The sequence below is a fragment of the Trachypithecus francoisi genome, unplaced genomic scaffold, assembly GCF_009764315.1.
Source record: "Trachypithecus francoisi isolate TF-2019V2 unplaced genomic scaffold, Tfra_2.0 Lachesis_group11, whole genome shotgun sequence".
NCBI lineage: Eukaryota > Metazoa > Chordata > Mammalia > Primates > Cercopithecidae > Trachypithecus > Trachypithecus francoisi.
The window spans coordinates 121,424,937-121,434,535 of NW_022681456.1; the positions used below are offsets into that span (position 1 = coordinate 121,424,937).

Sequence of the window (9,599 nt, forward strand, 5' to 3'; positions counted from 1 at the left end):
TGTTATTAAATCAGATATACATATATAAGGGAAAGTAAGAATACAGAAAAGTGCGCTTGGATAAACCAAAGTATACCTTAACCTAAAGCATCAGGCTTATACACAGAAGATTTCTTATTAAATAATTACTTTGAACCAAAGCTAGCCCAAACAAACAAAATTTAGTAATTATGCTCACTTAAGCTAGTTACAATTAAAAGTATAGGAAATAGAAATTTCTTTAGGCACTATCATGAAGTATCTTAAGGGAAGGATGAGAGAATTATCAAAAGTACAAAATAGCAAAGCTAATTCCTTTTGTCTTCTGCATAATGAATTAACTAGAATATGTTCAGAAAGAGAACTTTAGATAAAAACCCCCAAATCTGGCAAGCTACTCCTGGTCAATTCTAATGAACAAATTTGTCTCTGTAGCAAAATAGTGAGAAGATATTTAAACAGAGGTGAAATGCCATTAAAGCCTGTTATCAACTGGTTATCCAGAATAAAATTTTGGTTATTTACCTAAAGAATAATTAATTTCAGGCCGGGCGCGGTGGCTCAAGCCTGTAATCCCAGCACTTTGGGAGGCCGAGGCGGGAGGATCACGAGGTCAGGAGATCGAGACCATCCTGGCTAACACTGTGAAACCCCGTTTCTACTAAAAAATACAAAAAACTAGCCGGGCGACGTGGCGGGCGCCTATAGTCCCAGCTACTCGGGAGGCTGAGGCAGGAGAATGTCGTGAACCCGGAAGGCGGAGCTTGCAGTGAGCTGAGATCCGGCCACTGCACTCCAGCCCGGGCGACAGAGCGAGACTCCGTCTCAAAAAAAAAAAAAAAAAAAAAAGAATAATTAATTTCAGTATCAATTTAAATATTAATCTAAAGAGGAACAACTCTTTAGAAATAGAAAACTCTCTTATCTAAAGAGTAAACAAATTCTTATTGATTGGGGTAAAGATGAAGAGAATTTTTCCTCTCCCCTGAAGGTTGGAATCTACTGAAATGAACTGAAAATAGGCTGATTAACAGGAAATTAAAGTATATAAATGTATTAATGTGCATAAGCATGGGAGCCATACAAAATATGAGACTCAAAGAAGGGCCAGATGGCTGAAGCTTAAATAGTACCCTCTTAATGGGGGTGGAGGTGATGCCAGAATGTAGGCATTTTTGAGGGGTAGTAAATAAGTTTTAGGAGAATTGAATGAATCTGAAGAGCAGACACTAGCTTGTAAATGATTGTCCTTGGAAACTAAATGGGACCAGAGAACTGATAATATCATGTGATAAAGCCCACCCAGGTGTAGTTACATTCCTCAATCTTCTACCTGAGATGGATAATACAAATTCAGGGAGAAGGATGGAAGGCAATTGTTTTCTCTTTGGTAGGTCTAGTATTAAGGCAGATAAGGAAATTTCAAAAAAATTCCCACCCTGCACTGGGAGGAAGGGAGACAGGAAAGGTCACAAAAGCCTTGATTCTGAGGCAGGTTCTCAGTCCTTGATATTTTCATTCAGCGTGCTCAACATGCTAAAGTGCCATATTTTGTGGCATCATTTTTCTTAGCCCAAACATTGCCTAAAAGCAGCCACTGATTAAGAAAGTGTTCAAGCTCGACAATACTATGATTTTTAATTCCAATTATCTTAATAAACTCCTAGTAATTTACTGAATTAATCTATTTGCATATAGAAGAAACACAGTTAAAAGTCACAAGAAAAATTCTTGCGTAAGCTATGTCACATCAAATAAACACTGACCGTTAACCAGCCAGGTAGAGACCCCCATCCACATAACGAAAGATTAGGGTGGAATGGCCAGCTTCCTCACCCACTATGTAAATGGCACACCTAGTCCAGTCAATCTCTGGGTCCTATGTAAATCAGACACTGCATTCTCAAGCTCATCTATAAAACCTCGTGAATTTCACCACAGAACTGGAAGTACATTTCACCACAGAACTGGAAGACCCACTCAGGGGCCCCTCTCTGCAGGAGAGAGAGTTATTCTCTTTTCTCTTTCTTTCACCTATAAAACCACTGCTCTTAAACTCACTACTTGTGTGTTTGCATCCTCGATTCCTTTGATGTGAGACAATAAACCTCGGGTATTTACCCCAAACAACAATGCTGCTTCATTTTGGGGCCACATCTGGGATTGTCAGAAGGGTGAGTACAGGAGCAGACCCCAACTCTTTCTTTTTATTTTGAGGCTCCTAGGTTTCTAAATGTTTCAAGGTTGTAAACTGCTTGGTTTACAATTTGGTAAGGCCTGGGGACATATGAAATTAATCACACCTCTAACTATGCTGGAAAAAGTCAGAGTTTATCTGTATCTAGTATATAATTAAAACAACTCATCAGGTTTTACACTAGTTAAAAATTGCTAAAAGTTACCACTATAACATGTAATTCAAACTACTAAAAATAGATTTACATGTGAGTTATGTAAAAAAAAGTAAAATGTGTTTAAATAAAAGATTATAAGGCATAGAAATGTAAATTTTGCCTACGGATAAAGGATTGCCTTAAATTAGATAAGATAAAACTAAAGAGTCCTTACATCCGGGTACCGACTCAGCCGCCTAGACGCTGCCACTATGGTCATGGCGGAGGGGACGGCAGTGCTGAGGCGGAACACGCCGGGCACCAAGGCGCAGGATTTCTATAATTGGCCTGATGAATCCTTTGATGAAATGGACAGTACACTAGCTGTTCAACAGTATATTCAACAGAACATAAGAGCAGATTTCTCCAATATTGACAAAATTCTTGAACCACCTGAAGGCCAAGATGAAGGTGTGTGGAAGTATGAACATTTAAGGCAGTTCTGCCTTGAGCTAAATGGACTTGCTGTCAAACTTCAGAGTGAATGCCATCCAGATACTTGCACACAAATGACAGCAACTGAACAATGGATTTTTCTTTGTGCAGCCCATAAAACTCCAAAAGAGTGTCCTGCTATAGACTATACTAGACATACACTTGATGGTGCTGCATGTCTTCTGAATAGCAATAAATATTTTCCCACCAGAGTTAGCATAAAGGAATCATCTGTAGCGAAACTAGGATCAGTATGCCGTAGGATTTACAGAATATTTTCACATGCTTATTTTCATCATCGGCAGATATTTGATGAATATGAAAATGAAAGATTTTTGTGTCATCGGTTTACTAAATTTGTGATGAAATACAATTTGATGTCCAAGGATAACCTGATTGTACCAATTTTAGAAGAGGAAGTACAGAATTCAGTTTCTGGGGAAAGTGAAGCATGAAGGGAATCATATGGAAAAATGTACTGATCATATAATTAACATTAATTATATACTGTATATATCATTTTAGACACATCAATCATGTATCCATATTATAGCTTCTTTGTTTATTATAGGTTTTTGTATGCTGGGTTTGCCTTTTAAAATGGGAATACTTTTTAAGTTATTCATAAGCTGTATATTCACCAATGTGGCACTCATGATTTTTAAATAAGATTAGTATTATCTGTTTATAATGCCTGTTAATAAAAGAATTTACAGTTTGGTAAAATTGCTGCTAACAATCATTGGATCAGAATCCTCATCAAACAAACCCATCTGTAAAAAAAATGATTGAGAGCTTGAGGTTTCACACAAGCCATTTACTGAAGAGGTAGAAATGTTTTCCATTGGTTTTACCTTGAGTTTAGATATCCTAAAAAATTCTATAGTACATAGTTTTGTCTTACTTGTTAACTTTCCCCAATTGAGATAAAAGTGTTTTAAAATTCTGTTTATAGTTTTTGATACGCATATGTAATTATGTGTATATCTAAATACAAATGCAGATGAAGCATTAGTAATACTTAAATAATTTTACTGTGTAACATAAAGTATAACATACTTGGAAAGGATTTACCTTTCTGCAACAGTGGACTGGTACATACAGGATGATCATAATGATAAGGCACATAAATTATGTTCTCACTGGAAACCTGCCCTGTCCACCCCTTCTCGTTTCCCTTAACCTTATCCTCAAACTACTTTAACTGAGAAGCTTTTCACCAGACTGAGTTAGTGGTGGCTTATACCTATTTATATTTGTATTAATTGCTTACAGATTATACCTCATATTAGCAATTACATTACACTACAAGAAAGTGTATTTGCATAGGCTCTTGCTTATTTTGTTTTGCAAAAATTATTCTACTTAGAAAACAGTCCTTAAAATAGTTTGACTCTTCCTGTTAGTAATATTAATCTTTCATTTAACCAGCTAGGCAGCATTAAATAGAATTGCAGAAATACTGTAGTATTTATTTTACACCCCCCTCTCCCACGAGGTTTATGTTTGAATTCCATGCACGTGTGAGATTATTTGCAATAATTCATAGGTTCCAAGGGTGTTGATGAATAGTCATACAGTTTTTGGACTTTGTTATAATTCATTGTGATAAGAATGATTCAAATGCAGATTTAACAATCTTATAATCTGTTGAATGCCATTTTTGATAAAGCACTGGAGGTCTTATTGCCAAACTGATTGTAATGAGGCACTAAGGGTGAAAACATTGTACATGTTGTGAAGAAAGTATTTAAATCCAACTTTTTTTTTTTTTTTTTTGAGACGGAGTCTTGCTCTGTCGCCCAGGCTGGAGTGCAGTGGCCGGATCTCAGCTCACTGCAAGCTCGGCCTCCCGGGTTCACGCTATTCTCCTGCCTCAGCCTCCGGAGTAGCTGGGACTACAGGTGCCCGCCACCTCGCCCGGCTAGTTTTTTTTTTTTTTTGTATTTTTTAGTAGAGACGGGGTTTCACCGTGTTAGCCAGGATGGTCTCGATCTCCTGACCTCGTGATCCGCCCGTCTCGGCCTCCCAAAGTGCTGGGATTACAGGCTTGAGCCACCGCGCCCGGCCTTAAATCCAACTTTTGAACAGATTTAACAAACATGAGGAACTTCTTTTTTATTTAAAAGGGTAATTTTGAAATGAAGATGAACATGTATTCATCTTGTTTTTTCAAATTTAAGGGAATAATTTATACCATCTTTTGAGACAAGAATGTACCGCAAAAATATGGGTAACAGTAGTATACTGAGGGTGTGTGTATATATCATGTATGCCTTTCCAAGCTTGCCAGTCTTTTTGGCTTTCAACAGTTCCCACCAGCCACAGTCATTACTGTTCCCCAACCCACAACTAGCTTTTAAGAAGTCTTATGTTCACAGTGAAAGGAATGTTGACTTTGAAATTATGGATTTATATTAATGACACTATACACCAATGGTAATGGTAATTTTTAAACAAACTTGCTAAATATTGAGAGACTAAACTACTAAGTTAATAAATTATATATAGCAGTGTAGCTGTTCTCTCTAGATGGTGTCTCACAATGGATTTCTGTGCTTGACTATTTTCCTAGTGAATATTTATACTAAGGTAGTGACTGAGATTTGGTGATCTGGCTGAGTATTTTGAAACACATTTTGAATAATATGGCTTAGTGTTAACGGGGAATTAAATATGATTTTTTTTCTTACTCATTTCACCTTCCCTGTATTCTATGTTTGGAATTGATCATAAAACAGCTCCAAAAGAAAAAAAAAAAAAAAGAACTATATAAGGACCAGGTGTGGTGGCTGTCTATAATCCCAGCACTTTGGGAGGCGGAGGAGGAAGGATAGCTTGAACCCAGGAGTTCGAGACCAGCCTGGGCAACAAAGCAAGACCCCACCTCTAAGAAAAACAAAAAGTATATTTGAAAAAAAAAAAATAAAACTATGTAAGAAGTAAAGTTATGAAGCAATATAGGAAGGACCTAAAAATTGAAATAGATAACATATTAAGTAATTCCATGCGTCCAATCATAATAATACTAGCAGGATAAATTTGGGTTGACTTGACTGATCCCTGAGGGAGATATAAATTTTCTCAATCTTTTTAACTTTTTTCTTGCCGAAACACACCTATTCTGATGCCCTTGCTCCCCATGGTTTTGTTATCTGACTCTTCTGATGTTCACTCTTCTCCTTCTTCTGCTTTTTTTTTTTTTTTTTTGAGACAGGGTCTCACTCTGTTGCCCAGGCTGGAGTGCAGTGGCATGATCTCAACTCACTGCAACCTCTGCCTGCTGGGTTCAAGCAGTTCTTGTGCTTCAGCCTACCTAGTAGCTAGGATTACAGGAGTGTGCCATGCCTAATTTTTGTTTTTTTGGTAGAGATGGTGTTTCACCATGTTAGTCAGGCTGGCCTGGAACTCCTGGCCTCAAGTGATTCTCCCGCCTTGGCCTCCCAAAGTGCTGGGATTACAGGCGTGAGCCACCTCATCTGGCCTCCTGTCCATTATTCTTATCAAGCTGAGTTCTCCAGTATTCCATCATCCCATAGCTCTATTTTTTACTAATCCACTAGACTCACTTTCTTCACCTTTATGTTGCCAGCACCTATGTTAATGGCTAATGTAAGACCTACCTGTCTATGGCAATCACTTAACAAATGATGAAAAGGGAATTATTTAGAATTATTAAAAGCAATGTGAGAAGGTACAAGGAGCACTGTCTGTATGTCAGAGAGCCTAAAAATTTTCATACCTCTGTCACTTCAACACTGTAACCCAGACATTAACTTGTCTGAGCTCTAAAATTAAGATGATAGGCCGGGCGTGGTGGCTCACGCTTGTAATCCCAGCTCTTTGGGAGGCCGAGGCGGGCGGATCACAAGGTCAGGAGATCGAGACTATCCTGGCTAACACGGTGAAACGCCGTCTCTCCTAAAAATACAAAACATTAGCCGGGCGTGGTAGCGGGCGCCTGTAGTCCCAGCTACTCGGGAGGCTGAGGCAGGAGAATGGCGTGAACCCAGGGGATGGAGCTTGCAGTGAGCCGAGATCGCGCCACTGCACTCCAGCCTGGGAGACAAAGCAAGACTCCGTCTCAAAAAAAAAAACAAAAAACAAAATTAAGATGATATGTGGCTTAAGAAGAAAGAAACTTGAATGCCAGAAACTTTAATTTCTCTCTGTCATATTGATTATCTGTTGCAGTGGAACAAATTGTACCAACACTTAGTGGCTTATGCAAGACACATTTAATTATCTCACAGTTTCTGTGGATCAGGAGTTTGGGAGTGGGTTACCTTGGTGCTCAGGTCTCACATTTGGTTTCAGTCAGGCTGTCTGCAGGGGTTTGCTCTTCTGAAGGCTGGGCTCATGTTAGAGGATCTGCTTCCAAGACGGCACACTCACGTGGCTGTGGGCAGGACTCAGTTCCTTGTGTGTCATCATAACGTGGCAGCTAATTGAACTATAGATACCAAGTATTTGCTTAAATATTCATGCAACCTCCTTAGAAGAAGATAGCCATTAAAAAAAAAAAAAAGAAAGAAAGAAAAGAAACAGTAACAATAACACCTAACGTTGGTTTCCTGTGGGAAGGGCCACTCACTGGTTGTCTAGAGAGTGGAAACAACTTAACCCTGACTACTCTTCCTCAATTTCTTTACGTTTTCTTTTCCTCTACTTGTCTTTAAATGATGGTGTTCTCTAGAGTGTATCTGTGGCTTTTTCTCATAATACACACTTGCAATAGGAATTCTCATATATACCTCTATATTCCAACCACCTTTATGTTGACATCGTCTAAATCTGCATATTTAATTAGGCCTCTCTCCTAAGAAAATTATATTGAATTCCCTACACACACAACGTCTGCAATCATGAAGGCAGAAGCAATTCAAACTGAATTTTTAAAAAGTAGATATTCTTCCTTTTTTTTTTTTTTTTCGAGGCAGAATCTTGTTCTGTCTCCCAGGCTGGAATGCAGCAGTGTGATCTCGGCTCACTGCAACCTCCACCTCCAGGGTTCAAGTGATTCTCATGCCTCAGCCTCCTACTAGCTGAGGACTACCGGCATGCACCATGAAACCTGGATAGTTTTTGCATTTTTAGTAGAGACAGGGTTTTCCATACTGGCCAAGCTGGTCTTGAATTCCTGGCCTCAAATGATCTACCCGCCTCGGCCTCCCAAACTGCTGGGATCACAGGTGAGAGCCACTGAGCCCAGACTAAAAGTAGATATTCTGGATTTTGTAAAATGACTCCAGTATTTACCCAGTCACTCAAACCAAAGAACAGATGCCTCTTCTTTTCACATCCTGCCTTTCCTCCACTGTAGGACAGGCATGAGATGATATCAGGATAAGATAGTAGATATACAGAGAAGGGAATGGAATCAAGAGAGTTATTAGGATGTAAAAGTAGGGAAGATAATGAATTGAACACGGGGGCTGCAGGAGAAGAATGGGATTACAGGTGGCTCACTCCTGTAATTCCAGCACTTTGGGCAGCTGAGGCAAGTGGATCACTTGAGGTCAGGAGTTTGAGACTAGCCTGGCCAACATGGTGAAACTCCATCTCTATTAAAAATACAAAAAAAAAAATAGCCAGGTGTGGTGGTACATGCCTGTAATCCCAGCTACTCAGGAGGCTGAGGCAGGAGAATCGCTTGAGCCCAGGAGGCTGAGGTTGCAGTGAGCCGAGATCGTGCCACTGCACTCCAATCTGGGTGACAAAGCTAGACTCCATCTCAAAAAAAAAAAAAAAAAGGAAAAAGAAAAAGAAACTTTAATAAGTAATAAGTTGTGGACCAGGCTCAATGGCTCACTCCTGTAATCTCAGCATTATGTGAGAATGAGGGGGGAGGATTGCTTGAATCTAGGAGTTCCAGACCAGCCTTGGAAGGATCACTTGAGCCTGGGAGTTTGAGACCACTAGCCTGGACAACATAGTGAGACTCTGTCTCTACAAAAAAAATTTTTTTAATTAGCCAAGTATGGTGGCATATGCCTGTGGTCTCAGCTACTTGATTAAGATCCTGAGGTGAGAGGAACACCTGAGTCCCCGAGTTTGAAGCTGCAGTGATCTGTTATCATGCCACTGTACTCCAGCCTGGGTGACAGAGCAAACTCTGTCTCTAAATAAATAAGTAAATAAATAATAAATAAATACACTTACTCATCTCCATCTCCAGCCACTTGGGGCTGGGAGAGTGAGTTGACAAGATAAATAGAGCAGATTTTTTTGTTTGTTTGTTTGAGACAGAGCCTTGCTCTGTTGTCCAGGCTGGAGTGCAGTGGTGCAATCTCAGCTCACTGCAACCTCCACCTGCTGGGTTCAAGCGATTCTTCTGCTTCAGCCTCCCCAGTAGCTGGGATTATAGGCATGCACCCAGCTAATTTTTGCATTTTTAGTGAAGACGGAGTTTCACCATGTTGACCAGGCTAGTCTCAAACCCCTGACCTCAAGTGACCCACCTGCCTTGGCCTCCCAAAGTGCTGAGATTACGGAGCCTGGCCTAGAGCAGATTTACTATACTCTAGAGTTATGAGTCCATTTGAGATGTTGCTTATAAGTTTATAGTGGTCTTAATTTTGTTTTAAGAGACAGATCTCACTCTGTTGCCCACGGTGGAGTGCAGTGGTACAATTATAGCTCACTACAGCCTTATCCTCCTGGGTTCAAGGGATCCTCTTGCCTCAGCTCCCAAGTAGATGGGGCCACAGGCATGCACCTGGCTCATTTGTTGTTGTTGTTGTTGTTGTCCAGGCTGGTCTCAAACTCCTGTTCTCAAGCAATCCTCCTGCC

At 39.8% G+C, this 9,599-nt stretch overlaps 1 protein-coding gene across 1 annotated transcript; it reads left to right on the forward strand.

Moving 5' to 3' along the window:
* Window positions 1-2,555: 2,555 nt before the first annotated feature.
* On the forward strand, window positions 2,556-3,530 carry LOC117090537 (MOB-like protein phocein). The gene has a single exon (XM_033222873.1). It carries the CDS (start codon window positions 2,585-2,587, stop codon window positions 3,260-3,262), a length of 678 nt encoding a protein of 225 aa, XP_033078764.1. The 5' UTR covers window positions 2,556-2,584; the 3' UTR covers window positions 3,263-3,530.
* Window positions 3,531-9,599: the final 6,069 nt, after the last annotated feature.

Coding starts and splice junctions, on each gene's coding strand:
- LOC117090537 (XM_033222873.1), top strand. CDS start 2,585: ATGGTCATGGCGGAGGGGACGGCAGTGCTGAGGCGGAACACGCCGGGC.